Below are 19,143 nucleotides of genomic sequence, written 5' to 3'. Positions count from 1 at the left end.
GTTCAGGGTCTTTTACCATTTCTGACTGTGCAGGCGGTGACTGACCTTTTCTCTGCAAGGAAAATAAAGCTTTGTCGGCAGAAGTCTCTATTTCATTCTTCACCAGCAGCTGAGAATTTCCACAACAGAGGAAACTGGAGCAGAACAACATTGAGATTCAAACTCACAACCTGAGACCACAGGTATGAACATGTTATTCAGTACTGCTCTGGTTAACTTTGTCTTCTGTTGTCAGATGAATTTATTTCCTGTCATCACTCAGACAGTTTGTTAAAAACCTGATGGAGTCGATTTGAAGAAACAAAGATTTAAGTAAAGTTTTGTCAGTTTGAATCAGTTTGAATGGCAGTGAGTCTGGGCTTCACAGGGTTAATGTTCAGGTCGTCTGACCAGAGTGAGAGAGGCCCACAGCTGCTCTCTGATTGGTCAATGTGAAAACAGTCAAACGCCGCCCTCCTGGTTTTTCACAGGATCTGGTCTTAGAGAATCCAGAATCCAGAGCAGGACCTGCAGAATCAGACCAGAACCATCAGCTCAGACATGGGTCAGTTTTTAATTTTCTAATTTCTCTCTGTATTCCTGCATCACCTGTCTCTCTCTCTGTCTCTCTCTCATTCACTCGTTCACTCATTCATCTCTTGTTGTTTTAGCTGATCCTGCTCGGAGCTTCTGTTGTTTTGACCTTTGTCCTGTTTCCTGAAGCTGCAGAAACTAAAAGTGCAGTCTGTGAGTTTAGACTGCGACTGTACGGTGGCTCAGGAGGACAAAACACAAACATTCAGAAATCCTACAGATACACAAACAAACAGGTGAAACACACCTGCAGCAGCACATGACCAGACAGACAGACTGACTGACTGAAGACAGGTGGTTTCACTCTGTAAATGAAGGTGAAACTCAGGTGATGGAGCAGAGAAACTAACAAAATGAGGAGAGGATCTTTGTTGTAGCTCAGATTCAGGACAGATCTGGTCTCAGGGTTCACGTTAGGTCAGGATCACGATCATCTGTCCTCATCACATCTCCTGGACCTGGAGGGAAAAAGTCCTAAGGTGAAGGAGAACTGATGAGGACTCTGACACCAGGTGTTTATTCAAACCAACTTTATTTATAACACATGGAGACGAACAGAGACAGACTCAGAGCTGTTCGCTACAGTTCAACCAGGTTTCCAACACTGATAATATAATAACATGAAGTAAAATACATAGTGTTTGTATTAAAATCTGTTCTTCAGGTGGAGCAGGTCTGTTCTGAAGTTTCTAGATGTCTTTCCTGTGAGTGTCCATGTTTTTCTGAGGAGACGTCTCCTCAGTTCAGATCTCTGATGGACTCTAAACGCAGCACAGGTGTGTTTCAGTGTGAAAGACAGGTGCACAGGAGGAAGATGAATTTGTATTTAGGAGCAAACGTTCAGCTGCAGATCGATTCGATGTAGTTGAGATGAAGTGATGATGAACCTGTTGCTGACGTGTTCAGACAGAGGATTAGAGCTGATTCCATGATAACATAGTTTACATCAGGAAACTGAGTGAAGTTTAATCAGGTCTGATGTTCAGTGATTCACTGACTCGGACTCGGACTCAGACTCTCTCTGTGTCCTCTGTCAGGTCAAACTCTCAGATTCTGTTTTATCTCCAGTTTTTAATCTGAATCTAAATCTAAGTGTTGGAGCAGTTTCTCTTCATGTCTGTGTTTTGTCCCTCTGGGCCACTGTAGTTATAATGACACTGAACTGGTTTTTATTGTCCTGAGGAATCAGACACAAACTCTTTGATTAAAGCTCAGATAGTTTTATTGTTTTTATCGTGTTTGATTTGAGCTGAAACTTCTAAAGCTTCAGTTCAACTTTAAGTTGAGTTTAAAGTTTAACTGAAGCTCAGCTCTGTGTTTTCACAGCGATGTCGACTCAGAGATCAGATCACTTGTGGTTGTTGTTGTTGTTGTGTTGTTGTGTCATCAGGCTCCTCGGGCTGTGAAACTGTCGATTAAATCAAACCTGATCAAACAGGATGTTCAGGTTCAACTCCTCAACTGGCTATAAAACATTTGTCCTCTAATGTTAAACAAATATTTCAGTTTGATTTTACAGAAGGAAACTGATTGACAGCTGCAGATAAAGATTATTGATTGTTAATTATTTTCTCAGTAACTGACTGAATGTTAACCATAACCATAAACTGAGACTCAGTTCAACTGAATGAATTAATGAGAAACAGTGAACTGTTCCTTTAAACTGCAGAGAGACGTGTGTGTGTGTGTGTGTGTGTGTGTGGTGTGTGAGTTATATAACTGGTTGTGTTCACAGCAGTAGATCTGACCTGAGTTTGCACGAGTCCTCATCAGAAGCTGCAGAGTCTCTGAGTCTGAAAGTAACTGATTACAATTTGAAGTATTTCTTCAGAGTTAAACTTCATTTACAGATATTTAATAGCTTTAGTTACCAATGTAGAAAAACCACAACACATTGTTAAAGGTTTCATAAAACCACCTGGTTTCATTTCAAAAAATGTTCAAATGATCAATATCTGACTGATCAATAAAGATCAGAGGAAAACTGATCAATCACAACTTTTCTGTCCTCTGACATTTCTCTGCTGAGTCTCTGTTTATAAACCTGTCAGAGACCAGTTCACAGTCTGCTGCTGATACTGCTGAGTACTAATACGAGGTCTGATCGATCAGTCTGATTGATCAGTCATGATCAACACCGACTGAAGATGAAGATGATCAGACGGTGGAGGAATGTGTCTCAGTGTTTCTGTCTCGGGGTTAATCTGAGGACAGAGTCAAACTGTCCCTGGTGGTCGTTACCATAGCAACCAAGGTTGTTGCACACCTGTAACAGATCAGGTGAGAAAGCAAAGACAACAGGAGTCATTCAGAGTTGCCAGGTACAGACTCACCTGCTGAAAAACTTTGTTTAAACAATTCAGTTTAAACTCAGACTCAACATTAATACTACTGTTGTTTTTATTGTTGTTGTTTTTGATGTTTTTATTGTTGTAGTTATTTTTGTTGTTATTGTTACTGTTGTTTTTGTAGTTGTGATTGTTTTGTAGTTCTTGTTGTTGTCAGTCTCGGTGCAGATGTCGTGTCTGTGTCTCTAACTCTGAGCTTCTTTACGTTTCAGGAGGATTAAACGAGTCAGAGCTACAGGTTTAGTCACGATCGTCTTTACAAACCAAACAGCTGCTGAAACAAACACAAACATCCAGACGACCTGAGACCTACAAAGGACCTGTCAGTCAGAGAGGTGTTTAAGCCTCAACGTGTTTCCATCAGTGATGTTTTCACACAGACTCAAATTTCACCCTGAGTCCTACTCAGATTAAAAACCAAGACTAATCCACAGTTTCAGACAGAAAACAACAAAAAGACAAACATTTCTTTCATTTTAGATTTACCTGTTCAGTTGTTTGTAATGTGTCTGTACAGCAGCACATCAATGTAAAACTTTCTATTTACAGTCTCAGTCAACTCTTCATTATTCATCTTCATTCCTACATGAGAGAAACTTTCCTGCTCATACAGACATTTACTTCATTCCCTCTGTATTTCTATTAATCTGCCTTCTGATGTTTACAACCATATTTAACAACAGAACAGACGGAGTTCACGTTTAAAACAGTCTGTTCTCATTGGGGTCATTAATTCAATTCATTTATTCCACATTCAGAGGAATTTTTTTGGTCAGTTTTCCATTTGAAATATTTCCAGGATTATTCTGTGTCAGTCTTCACATGTCGGAGGTTTGATGTTCTTCGCTCTCCAACCAGCCTGAGGACGTCTTTCACATGAGAGACGTCTTCAAGAAAGAAAGAGTAGCAGGAGGAGAAAACATGAGGACAGGTGGAGACAGGAGGAGACAGGTGGAGAGAGACAGGTAGAGACAGGAGGAGAGAGACAGGTGGAGACAGGTGGAGACAGGAGGTCACAGACAGAAATCGAGTCTGAATGAGGTTTTAATTGGGAACATGTTGTGTTGTTTGTGCTGCAGTAATTACAGGTGCGTGTCAGTCAGACCTGAGTCTCCTGAGTCTCTCTGATCATTAATAAAACACCTGTCGACTCTCATCACTGTGAGAGAGAGCAGGTGGAGCGAGGACAGAGTCTGATCCAGAACTGACCAGACCAGAACCACAAAGACCAGATCAGACTCTCCTCTCTGTCTGAGCTGATCTAGGACTGAACTGATGTCTGTGACCTGTTGTTGTGTTTTCTCAGCCAGCTGTTCAGGATGTGGACCGGGATACCGCAGCCCGCTGGACGCCATGAAGGGTGAGACCGTTTATCAGACCTGATCTGCTTCCTGCTGCTCTTTAAACGACCCTGTGACCTTTACACTGTACACACCCTGCAGCTGTAGGTCAAAGGTCATTCAGCCTCGGACTGGTTCTATAAACTGTATTAACCTTCTGATGCTCTGTAGGAACAGATCTGATCGACCTTATGATAAAAATACACTTTCACTCTGGGACCATTCACAGCTTCAATCTGAAATGTTAACATGAGATTTAATGAATGAAATCTGTGTTTTATCTCAGAGTTGAACAATTGTTAAGTAAAGTCTGAGCTGATGTTCAGACTCTGTAGGGCTGAACGATGCTTTCTCTGACAGATACTGAGGTTTGATTTGATTTGTGATTAAATTTTTTGAAAGTCACTGTTTCCATGTTGGTGGTCTGTTTATCTATAAACTGAGGAGAGGAGCAGGTCTGTCCTCCCTTGTTAGAACAAATTCTGATAATTAGTCATGACTCATCTGTGGTCTTTGTCTGTCCATCTGTGATGTTACAGACTTACAATCGTCTGTAGCAGCTTCTCCATCTCGTAACGAGTTGTCGACCTGTCTCCTCCGAGGCGGCGGCCATTTTCCTCACCACAAGCTTCCTTCCATGAACCTCTGGATCAGAGTCAGGATCTGGAAACAGATTAGATCAGATCACAGTTTCTGTTAAAATTCGATGAATCGTTCAGTTCTACTCTGCAGCCTCAGGGGTTCAGGGGTTCAGGTCTGAAGTCTGTTTCTGTGGTTGAAGGTCCTCGGGAGGAGATCGTCTACCTTCCCTGCATCTATCGCAACACTGACATCCTGAAACCTGACTACCTGGCTACTGTCGACGTCGACCCTAAATCCCCCACCTACTGCCAGGTAGACCCGGTCCTCCAGTCTCCTGCTGAGTGTCTGAACCTGGTTCCTGCTGGGTCCTCTGATCTTTTCTCTCTTTGTCCTGTCATCAGCTTCCTCCTGCTGCTTGTCCAGACGTGTCGCTGTCGTTTCTTCCTCCTCCTCCTCCTCCTCTTCTTCTTCTTGCTTCAGGTTTTTGTTCTTTCTGTCTTTAACCTTCAGGATCTGTTTCCTTTCTTCTTCACCCCTCCGTCTTCTGAAAAGTCTTACACTCTACACTATTCGTCTAAACTCTCTAAACCAAAGCCTAAAGTAACATTTAAACCTGTCTCTCTGTTTTGACCCGTGGTGACCTCTGACCTCTGCCCTCTCAGGTGATCCACCGGCTGCCGATGCCGAACCTCCGTGACGAGCTGCATCACTCCGGTTGGAACGCCTGCAGCAGCTGCTTCGGAGATGCCTCCAAGAAGAGGAACCGTCTGATTCTGCCGTCGCTCATCTCGTCCAGAGTCTACGTGATCGATGTCGGGACCAATCCCAGAGCGCCGCAGATGCACAAGGTACGAGTCACCTGTACGCAGCTCAGCCAATCACAGACAAGGCTGTGAGTCAATAAACAGATCAATAGAGAGCTACAGGACTGATCCTGAAACCAGGAAGTCAGTTAGCATGTTAGCATGTTAGCACTTCCTGTTCCCTTGTCCCAAAGTGTTTCTGGTTAAATGTGTGAAATAAGGTCTGTGGTTTTAACACAAGCTCAAGACATTTTCAGGTTTTATTCTCCGACATAAAATGGGTCAGTAAATCCCCCACTCCTGATGTTTGAAGCTTTTACGTGTCTTAAAAAAGGCGGTTGCTAACGAGTGTCTAAATGAGACTACAGAGGTTGTCGGGGACGTTAACATGAAAACCCATCTACTCACCAGTCCACCTTTACAGCCTCGTTGTGTTTCTACTCACGCTCTTTCAAACTCTCACTAACTTTCTAAGAAGAAAGGCTTTTGTAGAAGAGCTCAGAGCTAAATGAAATGACCAGTTGGAAGCTTAGTGGTGGAGACGTTGACGTCATGTGACCGTGGTGTAGTTGGTTTATAGCCTAACATTAGCTTCTTACTTCTGGAGATTGGATTTAGGCTTCAAATATCAGAACAGTGGTGTTCATCTGTGAAGATTATCTGATCAGCTAAACCTGAAGGATCAGAAACTTTAGCTGCTCACTGTTTATTTTCTGGAATAATCCAAAACACTATGAAAAAATCCCACTGGCTTTTTGTGGAGGGAACCAGGGTGATGCTAACTTCAGGACTGGACTACAGAAACACACTGTGGGACTCTGTAACTCTGGTGTTTATACCTTTGACCTGTATGAGATCAGATTAATGATATGGCTATTATTTATTTACAGTTTATTTATTACCACAGGATGTGTTGCTCTATTCTTTATACACAATATCTGTTTCCTGTCTGTCCATCCTGAAAAGTGGTCCCTCCTCTGTTGCTCTTCCTGAGGGGTTGTATCTTGTCCAAGGGGTCATATGTTTTACAGTTTGTTAAGCTCCTTGAGTCAGATTTATGAATAAATAAAGTTAAGTTAAATAAAGTCGTCTCGACCGTTCATTATGAGGCTCAGAGTTGGTGTCAGGTTAGTTGTGTTATTGGTCTGTGATCATCTCTCATCCTCACAGTTCAGAGGATTCTGTTAAATACATTTTTGAGGTAATTTTCCATGTAAATATCACCCAGAATAAATCTGTAGCTCAAACATCTCAAATATTTCATTGTTTTTTCTGAAAAAGAAAACGTGTTAAACCTGATTCTAAGTGTAGAAGAGTCAGAGGGATGAAACTGTGAACAGAATAAAGTGCTGTTTTTTGGTGTAGAGTCTTTGAGAGTCTCTGGGTCCCCAGATGGAGACTGGGGGATTCACAGCTCATTTTTACCCTGGGGATCCAAGTTGACTTGAACAAACAGCAGCTGTTTTCTTTAGATTCAGAGGAAAATCTCCTTCGGGCTTCTGTCAGGGAGCAGAGAATGTAAAATGATAAGCTGAGCTAACAGTGGAAATATGTCAAGGATGCAGAATCTGCTGTCTGAGGAGGGCAAGGAGGAGGTTCATCCTGCGTTCAGACTGATAAACTCTCTCCCAGCTGCTCTTTAGAAAGCTTAAAATATTTGAAAGACGTGCGACTTGTTGTTGGCCTCAGTCTGCTGAGTCATGGTGTAATCATTAAACAGCCAGTTCTCCTCAGAGACTTTAATAAACCACAGAAGAAGAGGAGTGATCCTGGAGGACTGATAAACAGCAGTAAAGGTTGTTGACCTTTTGCAGATGATGTGACTCTGTTGGTTTCATTAGACTGGGGCGGTTTACATCTCCATTTCTCTGCTGGAAACCAGTGGATCACTCCCTTCAGGGTGGGAGAGAGTCAGCTGAGGTGATCCGGATCCTCCTGCATGCCACCCTGTGGAGGAGGAGACCCACAACTGGAGGGATTATGTATCCCATCAGGCCTGATGAGAAAATCATCTGGCTGCCTCACTTATACAGCTGCAGTACCACAGTGTCCAAGGAAGACTTAGTCAGTAACACTGGGTTCACTGCAGCAGGGTCCTTGGCTCTGATCTCCCTACATATAAAATCATAGGGTTATATGTTTCTGTAGTCACTACAGCACTCTGCTGTATAACTCTGCTGTAGTGACTACAGTTATACTTGTGGTTCTAGATCCTGGTAAGTCTCTGGTCAGTGGTACAGGGTTAGTGGTTTTGATCCCAGTGACCCTCCAGTCAATAAAAACAGGTTCTAGTCTTTGATCCCAGTAGGTCTTCAGTCACTGCTGCAAGGTTCAAAGGTCCTATTCCAGTAAGTCTAAATTAGTAAATCAGGGTTGTAGATCCTGATCCCAGTAAAACTCCAGTCAATAACACAGGGTTCTAGATCCCACTAGGACTACAGACAGGACCTGGGATTTTAAGTCTCAGTCCCAGCAAGACTCGAATCAGTAGTAGGTTCTAGGTTCAGATATCAGTACAACTCCAAACTCAACAGGGTTCTTGGTGTTGATCCCAGTAGACAATTGGAAGCACTTTGTTTTGAAAAGTGTTGTATGAATAAAAAGACACTTCCTTTGTTTTCAGTGAGCTCTGATAAAAGTGAAGATGTTTACATTGTGGTTTGTTGTGCTCAGATGGTGGAACCTGTGGATCTGTACTGGAAGTGTAACCTGGCAAACCCTCACACCTCCCACTGTCTGGCCAATGGTCAGATCATGATCAGCTGTCTGGGAGACCCGGCCGGAAATGGCAAGGGTGAGACCTCCTGCAGACTGGATCCTAAATCCAGAGTCCTGAGGAAATGTCCCACTGACAATGAAAGACTTTCTCTGCTGATTGTTGTTGTTGAGGGGACCTCTGGTGGACAGTCTGAGTGTTACATCTGCTGTCGTCCTCTCAGGTGGTTTCATTCTGCTGGACGGTGAGACATTCGAGGTGGTCGGTAACTTTGAGCATCCGGGCGAATCAGCGCCCTTTGGATACGACTTCTGGTACCAACCTCGACACAATGTGATGATCAGCACTGAATGGGGGGCACCTAAAGCTCTGGCTGATGGTTTTAATCCAGCCCATGTCAAGGAAGGTGAGTCAGGAGGAATCATTTCAACATTTTCCTGCCAGAGTTCTGTCACAGTCATCTAGAAACCATCATCCTTGATTATAGATTATTGATCTAGATTATAGGTTCTGATCCCAGTGACACTTGGGTCAGATCTGCAGGAATGTTGGTTTCTCTTCCAGTAAAACTACAATCAACTCCAGTCAATACTGGGTTACTGGGATCTTTTTGATCCCAGTGACCCTCCAGTCAATAAAAACAGGTTCTAGTCTTTGATTCTAGTAAGTGTTCAGTCAATGCTGCAAGGTTCAAAGTGACCTGTTTGTTTCTCAGGTCACTACGGCAGCTCCCTCCATGTCTGGGACTGGACCACCCACAGGAAGCTGCAGACCATCGATCTGGGTGAAGAGGGCGCCGTTCCTCTGGAGGTCCGTTTCCTCCATGACCCCAGCGCCACAGAGGGCTACGTGGGATGTGCTCTGCAATCCACTGTCTTCAGATTCTACAAAACACCAGTTAGTACAGGGTTCTAGATTCCAGTAAGACTCCACTCAGATCCTTAGGGTTCTGGTTCCTGTAAGACCTGACACTGCAGGAAATTAACCCCTGTAGTAAATATCCTCCTGATTCAGTTAAACATTTTGTACCTGATTGTCTCATTTTGTTTTTTGTCTCAGAAAGGTGACTGGGCGGCAGAGAAGGTGATCGGTATTCCCAGTAAAAAGGTGGAGGGATGGGTATTACCTGAGATGCCAGGTAAGTCCACCTGACTGGTTCCTGGTCTGACTTGTTACTTGTCTGACTTGTTACTTGTCTGTCTGACTTGTTACCTGTCTGTCTGAGCAGGTCTGATCACAGACATCCTCATCTCATTGGACGACCGTTTCCTCTACTTCAGTAATTGGCTGCACGGTGACATCAGACAGTATGACATCACAGACAGGAGGAACCCACGATTGGTCGGCCAGGTCTGGTGTTGTAACACCTGTCCAATGATGTCAGTAAACAGGTAGAAACCTCAGAATGAAACAGCTCACCTGTCTGTTCCAGGTGTTTCTGGGAGGAAGTATCGTCAGTGACGGACCTGTCAAAGTCCTGGAGGATCCTGAGAACCAGCCACAGCCCCCCCCACGCATCATCCAGGTACAGGAGGCAGTCCCTCACCTGTCTGTCCCTCACCTGTACACTCTGCCTTACCTGTCTGTCCCTCACCTGTTTCTCTCACCTATCTCACTCACCTGTCTCTCTCTCACCTGTCTTTCTCTTACATGTCTTTCTCTTACATGTCCGTCTCTCACTTTTCTGTTTCACCTGTCTGTCCCTTACCTGTCTCTCTCTCTCACCTGTCTCTCACCTGTCTGTCTCTCAGGGGAGGCGTATCTATGGAGCTCCTCAGATGTTACAGCTGAGTTTGGACGGTCGGAGACTTTATGTGACGACTTCTCTGTACAGTGCCTGGGACAAACAGTTCTACCCCGACATGGTCAAGTACGTAATACTACTGTAATACTGCTGTAATACACTAATACTACTGTAATACTACTGCTTTAGTAGTAGTATTACAGTATATATATATATATATATATATATGCTGTCTCTATATGATGTTGACATGATGTGAAATCTGCCTGATGTTTTGTGGTACGTTCAAGGTAATAAGTGTCATACTGTTTGTGTGGTGCGTTCAGGGCAGGCTCGGTGATGATGCAGATGGATGTGAACACTGTGGACGGAGGTCTCTCCCTGAATGAAAACTTCCTGGTGGATTTCGGTAAAGAACCTGACGGTCCGGTTCTGGCCCACGAGCTGAGGTACCCAGGAGGAGACTGTACGTCTGATATCTGGATTTAACAGAGTGAAGGTCGTCTCTTTAGACAGGAATCATCAGGAGTTCGTCTGTAACTGTCCCATCACATAAAACACATGAGAAATATATTTTTACACAGAAATATAAAATAAATATGAATCATTTTCCACTGATGACAGGTTTTTACTACTGAACAGTTCAGACAGTAACAGGTTTAATGTTTTCTCCTTCTATGTGAAATATATCTGGCTCAACATTAAAACTACCATCAATAATAATTAACTGATAAAATAATAACCCAAAACATAATAAAAAGAGCAGCAACAAAAACAGTTTTATAGTTTAACAACAACAACAGCCATTAATGTTGTTAGTTAATTATTATTGTTGTTGTTGTTGTTGAACATTGTTAATGTGTCTATTTGGTCTCTGAGTAACTGTGACAATTTCTGAATTATAATTGATCAACAGATTAAATTAGAATGAAAATAATCTTTATCTGTAGTTTGATATGTAACAGTTAAAATCAGCTGTTTACACATAAATAATAATAATTTTACTTGTAGTGGAGTATTCTTAGTACTTTTACTGAAGTAAAGGACCTGATTTCCTCTCTCACAGCTGTCGATCAGATACTGTGATCAGTGATCAATACTTTGAATGATCCTGAATATAACATGAAAGTGATCAGAAAACTGATGAATGTTTCTCTCTCAGGTCAGAAATAACTCTCCTCCGTTAAATCCTCTGATGTTTGTGAATGTTCATGTAACAGAATAATGTGACTCTTTGTTTCCTGTACCTTTGAAATAAAACTCACCTGTTTGACTTTAACTGTTGTTTAGTTGTGTTTCCTGCAGCGCCCCCTGCTGCTCAGACTGTCAACACACAGTGTTTCAATAAAGTTCTGTCTCTGACAACGATTATTTTTTATTTAATAATATTGATTTCATTCTTCACATCTTTAACTGAGGTGATGAGGAGAGACTCAGCACGTGACTGAGGTTTATTTAGATTATAATTAATAATATTTGACTGTGGCGTTAGATTCAGGTGAGTCCTCTCCGGTGCAGCAGATGGCGCTGAAACACCAACGTCAGACCGGAAGCAACAGTGGCAGCAGCAGAAGAAGAGCGGCGCCCCCTGCTGTCTGTTAGCTGCAGCTGAGATGAAGAGACAGAATCAATGGAGACGAACTGGATTTAAAACATTATTTCAGAGCCACTAAACCGTCACCAGGTAACACCGACTCACCTGGAAACCCTCTGACACGTCACTCTACCTGACAAACTGACCTGTGACTGTGACGCTTCTAGCGCTAGCTTAGCATCAAGCTTTGAAAACAGCTGAGCGGAGTTAGCAACAGTTGGCCCGACATCTGCCGGCTAATGCTAATGCTAATGCTTACAGTGTTCGTATTAAAAACAGTAGCAGAGCGCTGAGTTAGCATGTAGCTGGTTAGCTGCTGGGTGCTGAGTTTGTGATGGAGGCTAACAGTGCTACTGTTTAGTTGGCTGGTTAACGGTAACTGCGTGTTAACTAGCAGCCGGGTAACTAACCCCCTCACTGATCCCCGGATAACTCTGCAACTGTCGGTTAGCTGTCGGCTAACTGTCCGTCAGATACTAACGGATGTGTCGGAGCTTTTAAACACTTTATCATCTCTTTGTGTCAAGCTAACGCTAGGCTAACACCACTGAGCAGAGGACTTAAACTTAAGGGTTTTGTTGTGGACTCAGGCACAGACCCGGACCAGATGGATCCGGATTTACATGAGTGAATCAGCTGATTGTTCCTCAGGTCTCAGCTGAGAGATTTAACACAAACACATCAGCTGATCAACAACAACAGAAACCAGATCACCTGGTCCTCCTGTTTCACTGACGAGTTCCAGTCTGTGAAGAAACTAATAATCTACGCTACAGACCAACCGATCAACCAATCAGTCAGTTTGATAATGTCCTGGTTGCACAGACAGACACATGATGAATGAGGTGAGATCAGAAACAAACAAACGATGAGCAGATGTTGAACTGATCATCACAGATTACACGCACTTTAATAAATAAATACGGGATCAATCAGAATCGTCTTTGTTTAGTCCTGAGCTTGTTGTTGTCGATCAGCTGACTGAGGCCGAGCAACAGATAAAGACAAAACAAACGTGTTTAAAAAAAGAAGTTAAACTGTAAAAGTTAGTAATGACTCCCCCCCCCCCCCCAATGGTTTACAGACTGAACAACAAACTGAACCCAGACCACGTTTCTGTTGATCGACTGATTGATTATTGGCTGCTGTAGATTGATCTGACCGTGAACCACGGCTGTATGTTGGTAAAGTGTACTGACTCCTGACCTCTGACCTTTGACCTTTCTGCTTCTTCCTGTCCATTCCAGAGGAGGAGGGCGGAGCTTCCGAGCGGCCATGATGGACGACACCGAGCCGGATCTCTCCCCGACCCCCTCCGATCAGAACAGCCCCTCCCCCTCCCTCTCCATCTCCTCCTCCCCCTCCCTGTCCCTCCCCTCCACTCCCTCCTCGTCCTGTGGCCCCCCCCGGCCGTCACCCCCCCTCTGGGTGTGATCAGTGAGGGTGTGGGGGAGCTCAGCCTGGTGATCGATGCTGAGGTGGCCCAGCGGGCGTGTCAGGAGGTTCTGCAGAAGGTGAAGCTGCAGCAGGTGGAGGGTGATGTCACCGACCCGCAGGACAGGGTGGGGCAGGACCCCCCCGGGCCCCCCGCCCCTGCCTTGACCCCCACGGTGAAACCACTGAAGATCCGCGAGGAGGTGGACGACCCTGAGGGCGTGGCCCCTGGCTCGGTGAAGAGCGCCCGGCGGCGGCAGAGACACAATCCCTCCAAACAGTCATGGCTGCTCCGCCTGTTCGAGTCCAAACTGTTCGATGTCTCTATGGCGATCTCTTACCTGCACAACTCGAAGGAGCCCGGTGTCCAGGCCTACATCGGCAACCGGCTCTTCAGCTTCCCCCACGAGGACGTGGACTTCTACCTGCCCCAGCTGCTCAACATGTACATTCACATGGACGAGGACGTCGGAGACGCCATCAAGCCATATGTGGTGGGTGTGGCCTTGGCAGGGGGTGGGGTTTAACTTCATACAGCCAATTATATCAGTGTTCCAGGATTTTCTACAAGTACAGACAACATCCAGCCGAGACAGAATCACTGATCAACAACTCGTTTCATCCGGAGGTTCAGATTCCTTCAGTGGCTGTTAGCGGAGCTGCTGCTAATGTTAGCTAAGCTTGTTTCTCTGATTCCTGAAGATCCAAATGTCTGAGGACTAAAATCCTTCATCTGGTTTAAGATCAGAGTCAGAGCGTTAGAAAAAGAGACGGAGACGTGAAACTGAGAGAAAGAAGTCGACTGAACATGTTTTAATGTCTGAGAGCCACAGACAGAAAACTCTGCTGTTCGACATGATATCAGACGACGTTAAGATCTGTCTGACGAGTCTTAACGTTTCTGACTCTGTCTGTCACACACTAACAGATTTTAAAAATCTTAACTGATGTAGAAAACATGAGAGAGACACACCTGAGGACAGGTGACATCAGATTGTCGCAGTTGTGTTCTTACAGTGTGTCCACACCACACACTAACAGATACACCAACTAGAGTCTGGACCCTCACAGCTCCACTGATCCTGGGTCAGATGTTCTAACCTCTGAGTCTTTACAGGTGAGGTTTCCTCTGAATGTTGTGTTGTTAAACCCTACGTGTCGCCTGCAGGTTCACCGCTGCAGACAGAGCATCTCCTTCAGTCTTCAGTGTGCCTGGCTGCTCGGAGCCTACTCCTCCGATATGCACATCTCCACCCAGCGTCACTCAAGAGGAACCAAACTGAGGAAACTCATCCTGTCTGACGAGCTCAAACCGGCTGGGCCTCGAGCTCGCAGAGACCCCCTGACCCTGACGCCTTTCTGTCCCGTCACGTCCCCAGCCAGCGGAGGAGAACACAGCCTGTCGCCCTCCAAACGGACTCACCAGCGCTCCAAGTCTGACGCCACGGTCAGCATCAGCCTGAGCAGCAACCTGAAGAGGACGGCCAGTAACCCGAAGGTGGAGAGCAGCCAGGACGAGGTAAGTGCACCAGGGTCACAGCGTTTTGCTGGTCCAGGGTCAGGTCCAGGTCCAGGGACTTCATTGTGTCTGGTTGTGGTTTTGGGACACCACACCGCAGGGTTGAGGGTGGGGGGTTATTATTAAATATAGATTGAAAGAAGCAAACTGATCTGATCTCTCCATGTGAGTCCACGTGGCTCTAAACCCTCTGACCTCTGACCTCCAGGACAGCAGCTCCAGCTCGGACAGTCTGGAGTTTGAGATTGGTCCCGTAAGTTCACCAGCTTCCTGTTCTGATCTCGCTCCAGGGTGCATTGTGGGAAATGAAGTCTGTGGGTTGTGGTTGTGGTTGAGTGTGAAGTCTCAGACCTTCAGGAAATAAAAACGTCTGAAACTTCACTCAGTTTTTCTGTTGGATCCAATCATCTGTTTGTGGGTGAATCAGAAACAAACTGAGCTCAGATCAGTGATGATTCTGTTCGTGTGTCAGGTCTGATGTTTGAATCTGACACAGAACCAGATACAAATTATTTCATTATGTTTGTTTCTGATGAATCTGATGATGTTACAGAAATATTTACCTTTAAAATTAAACGATTATTTCTTTTTAAAAGTAGTTGTTATCACTTGTTGCAGCTCTGCTTCTGTTTTTATTTTATTTTCTTTTGTCTAAAGAGACAAAAAGTAGATTTTTATAGAAATGAAGTGAAACCAGAGAAAAGAATCAAACACAAACCTGAAACACGAACATCAAACCTTCACCTGTTGATCTGTGACACAAACACACTCCTCCTCCTCCTCTCCTCCTCTCTCCTCCCTCTCCTCCTCTCTCCTCTCTCCTCCTCCTCCTCCCCCTCCCTCCCTGCAGCCAGTGCGTCTGGCTCCTCAGAGGGAGTTCATTAAGTCTCTGATGGGGATCGGGAAGCGTTTGGCGACTCTTCCGACCAAAGAGCAGAAAACTCAGCGTCTGATCTCTGAGCTGTCGCTGCTGAACCACAAGCTGCCGGCTCGAGTGTGGCTGCCGACGGCCGCCTTCGACCACCACGTGGTCCGAGTGCCGCACACTCAGGCCGTGGTGTTAAACTCCAAGGACAAGGTGAGACACGGGTGGAGGAAGGTGAGCTGTGAGACGATGATGTTGGAGGTCACCTGACCCGTCCTGACCTTCTCTGTGACCTTCTCAGGCTCCGTACCTGATCTACGTGGAGGTTCTGGAGTGCGAGAACTTCGAGACTTCCAGCGTTCCGATCCGGATCCCGGAGAACCGGATAAGGAGCACGCGCTCTGTGGAGAACCTGCCGGACTGCGGCATGACGGCGGAGCAGAGAGCCGGAAGCTTCTCCATCGTCCCCAACTACGACAACGATGACGAGGCCTGGTCCGTGGACGACATCGGAGAGCTGCAGGTGGAGGTGAGACCACAGACAGGAAGTGATGTCAGAGCAGAGAGAAAAACAGATGGTTTGAGTAGATGCAAAGGAAGAGAAGCAGGAAGTAGAAACCTGATCAGAGCAGACGACGGAAGAGAAAACCAGACCATGACTTCATCTGCTGAGTCTGCTGAGGGCTTTTTAATTTGAAATGGCAGTCACAGGAAGTGGAGACAGTAGTAGCTCCCAGGTAAATAGGCTAAGCTAAGCTAGGCTAAGCTAGTGATGAAGAGAGAAGCACTTCAGCACAGGTTCATACTGAGATTCACTCAGAGGAGAAACAGGCTGGTTCTGATTGGCTCGTTGGACGTGAGGCTTGTTTCCAGCCGCAGGAAGTTTCACCACAGTTCATCTGAACATTTTACTGATGAACCACAGGGTTAAATATTTAACTTCTGCTCAGGTTCAGCTGTTACACACTGAGTCCACCTGGTCCACAGAGTCCTGTATGTAAGTCCACCTGGTCCACAGAGTCCTGAATGTAGACTGGTCTGTCTCTGCCCTCAGCTCCCAGAGGTTCACACCAACAGCTGCGACAACATCAGCCAGTTCTCAGTCGACAGCATCACCAGTCTGGAGAGTAAAGAGCCGGTGTTCATCGCAGCCGGAGACATCAGGTCAGTACACACTGTACACACTGAGTAAACACAGAGTACACACCGAGTTAAAACAGTACACAGAGTATGCATACAGTACACACAGTTCTCTCTGATTCCGTTTCTGTGTCTTGGTGTTTCAGGCGGCGTCTGTCGGAGCAGCTCGCTCAGGCCCCCACCACCTTTAAACGGGACCCTGAGGACCCGTCAGCCGTGGCCCTGAAGGAGCCCTGGGAGGAGAAGGTCCGGTAGGTGGTGCTGCCTTCAGGGACATGTCCTCACAATGAAAATCTGAGCTTCTCTGATGAAAGATCTGCTCAGACATCAGCAGATATTTTAGACTTTTATAACTTGAACTCAGCTGGTTCTTCAGCTTTGATTGATGCTTCACCTCTGACCTCTGACCTCTCCGTGTTGTTCACCTGCAGGAGGATCAGAGAAGGATCTCCTTACGGTCACCTTCCTAACTGGAGGCTTCTGTCTGTCATTGTTAAATGTGGAGATGACCTGCGGCAGGAGCTGCTCGCCTTCCAGGTGCTGCAGCAGCTGAAGGTAACGCCGTGACATCACTGAGATCACACTAAACCCGACCAATGAACCGCAGTGAACTCACCTGTCCTCTGCCCCCCCACAGTCTATCTGGGAGCAGGAGCGTGTCCCCCTCTGGATAAAACCCTATAAGATCCTGGTGCTGTCGTCGGACAGCGGGATGATCGAGCCCGTGGTGAACGCCGTGTCGCTCCATCAGGTGAAGAAGCAGAGTCAGCTGTCTCTGCTCGACTACTTCCTACAGGAACACGGTGCCACGACCACCGAGGAGTTCCTCACCGCTCAGAGGAACTTCGTCCAGAGCTGCGCCGGGTACAGCCTCATCTGTTACCTGCTGCAGGTCAAAGACAGGTGAGCTGAGGTCACCTGATTCACTGAACACTGATCTGTCAGCCTGAGAAAAGGCAGTAGAGAATGTATTCTGATGTTCCCTGTCTCTCCTCTCAGACACAACGGGAACATCTTGTTGGACGCTGACGGTCACATCATCCACATCGACTTCGGCTTCATCCTCTCCAGCTCGCCCAAAAACCTTGGCTTTGAGACGTCCGCCTTCAAACTCACCACAGAGTTCGTAGATGTGAGTGTCTCCTGGTCACAGTGAGGTTCCAGCGGTCATCGTGGATGTTCTAGTTTTCCTTTAGGAGATTCTAATGAAGTCCAAGACGGTCTCATGTGGAGTTTACTCTTCAGGAGGGTTTAGTTCTTCAGGAGATTCTTCAGATTTATTTATGATAAACGGCAACAGGGATCAGTGATGTATTTTTACTGAAACCTCTTTGTCTCTGTGTCTCTGTCTTTGTGTCTCTGTGTCTTTGTGTCTCTGTAGGTGATGGGGGGTCCGGACGGCGACATGTTTAACTACTATAAGATGTTGATGCTTCAGGGTCTGATCGCAGCCAGGAAACACATGGACCGAGTTCTGCAGATCGTGGAGATCATGCAACAAGGTACCGACACACACCTGAGCGACACTGTATGGTTATGACATCACTGTCCTGACTCACCTGACTGTTCACACCCCCCAGGTTCCCAGCTGCCCTGTTTCCATGGCTCCAGCACCATGCGAGGTCTGAAGGAGCGTTTCCACATGAGTCTGACGGAGGAGCAGCTGCAGCTGCTGATCGATCAGCTGGTGGACGGATCAATGAGATCACTCACTACCAAACTATACGACGGCTTCCAGTACCTCACCAATGGCATCATGTGACCTGATCATGTGACCAGAGAGAATGTGTGTGTGTGTGTGTGTGAGTGTGTGAGTGTGTGAGAGAGAGAGAGCAGCAGAACAAATGCAGACTGTCTACAGACTGAACCTCCAGGTTTTATAACTCGACTGCAGAGACCATGAGCCTCCTCTGTTCGTCTTTATTTTATTCTAATTCCTCCTCCTCCTTCTTCTTTTCTTTCTTTCTCCATCAGTTGAATCTTTTTATCATTTTGTCTTTTTTCTTTGAAGTATTTTGTGTTTTCTGTTTATTCGTCTTGTTTAGTTTCAGCTCTCCTCCTCCTCTTTCTCCTCCTCTTCTTCTTTTTCCATATTTGAGCAGACGTCTCTCATTGGCTGCTCAGTCGGACTCTTAGCCAATCAGAGAGCAGCCCCACTTTTAGATTGAAATGTGAACTCTCGGCAGGTTTTTACAGGTGGAAACAGGAAGCGGAGGAATAAAACCACAGACTCTTTAAAGGACCATACCGCTGTTTTCATGTTTCAGCCCTTTAACTGCAGATTGTGTTGTTCAGTTTAAACCATTAAAACAAACCAGTGTTCACCTGCAGCTCCACCTGTCTCACCTGAACATGTTGAACCTGTTGATCTGATTAAAGTTTTTAATGATGATGATCAATCAGCTGATCGACTGATCGATCAACTGATTTGTTGCTTTTCTTTGTCATGTGACCATAAACTGAATCAAACGTCACGTTGATCTGT

General features: G+C 45.6%; 2 protein-coding genes across 3 annotated transcripts; both read left to right on the top strand.

The window, feature by feature from the left end:
* Positions 1-429: 429 nt before the first annotated feature.
* Positions 430-11,385, top strand: selenbp1 (selenium binding protein 1). Of its 2 annotated transcripts, XM_051076313.1 has the most exons (13): positions 484-544; positions 3,134-3,256; positions 4,228-4,281; positions 5,043-5,155; positions 5,506-5,691; positions 8,320-8,440; positions 8,586-8,768; positions 9,078-9,259; positions 9,422-9,500; positions 9,591-9,712; positions 9,795-9,887; positions 10,114-10,232; positions 10,433-11,385. In XM_051076313.1, the coding sequence occupies exons 3-13, from the start codon at positions 4,275-4,277 to the stop codon at positions 10,593-10,595; spliced, it is 1,368 nt and encodes a 455-aa protein (XP_050932270.1). In that variant the 5' UTR covers positions 484-544; positions 3,134-3,256; positions 4,228-4,274; the 3' UTR covers positions 10,596-11,385. The 2 variants fall into 2 exon arrangements, with proteins under 2 accessions (XP_018534299.1, XP_050932270.1); XM_018678783.2 differs by lacking the exon at positions 3,134-3,256 and having other exon boundaries at positions 430-544.
* A 283-nt stretch (positions 11,386-11,668) lies between these two features.
* On the top strand, positions 11,669-19,050 carry pi4kb (phosphatidylinositol 4-kinase, catalytic, beta). The gene is given in 14 exon segments (XM_051076309.1): positions 11,669-11,790; positions 12,948-13,102; positions 13,105-13,628; positions 14,303-14,653; positions 14,862-14,906; positions 15,504-15,731; positions 15,820-16,047; positions 16,573-16,682; positions 16,805-16,909; positions 17,090-17,213; positions 17,296-17,561; positions 17,658-17,790; positions 18,040-18,160; positions 18,239-19,050. Coding segments are annotated over 13 exon segments (2,544 nt in total). The 5' UTR covers positions 11,669-11,790; positions 12,948-12,975; the 3' UTR covers positions 18,421-19,050.
* Positions 19,051-19,143: the final 93 nt, after the last annotated feature.

The sequence above is a fragment of the Lates calcarifer genome, linkage group LG15 (assembly GCF_001640805.2).
Source record: "Lates calcarifer isolate ASB-BC8 linkage group LG15, TLL_Latcal_v3, whole genome shotgun sequence".
In the NCBI taxonomy this organism is placed as follows: domain Eukaryota; kingdom Metazoa; phylum Chordata; class Actinopteri; family Centropomidae; genus Lates; species Lates calcarifer.
Note: the sequence above shows the minus strand (reverse complement) of the source record. Positions and strands in the feature narration are given on the sequence as shown.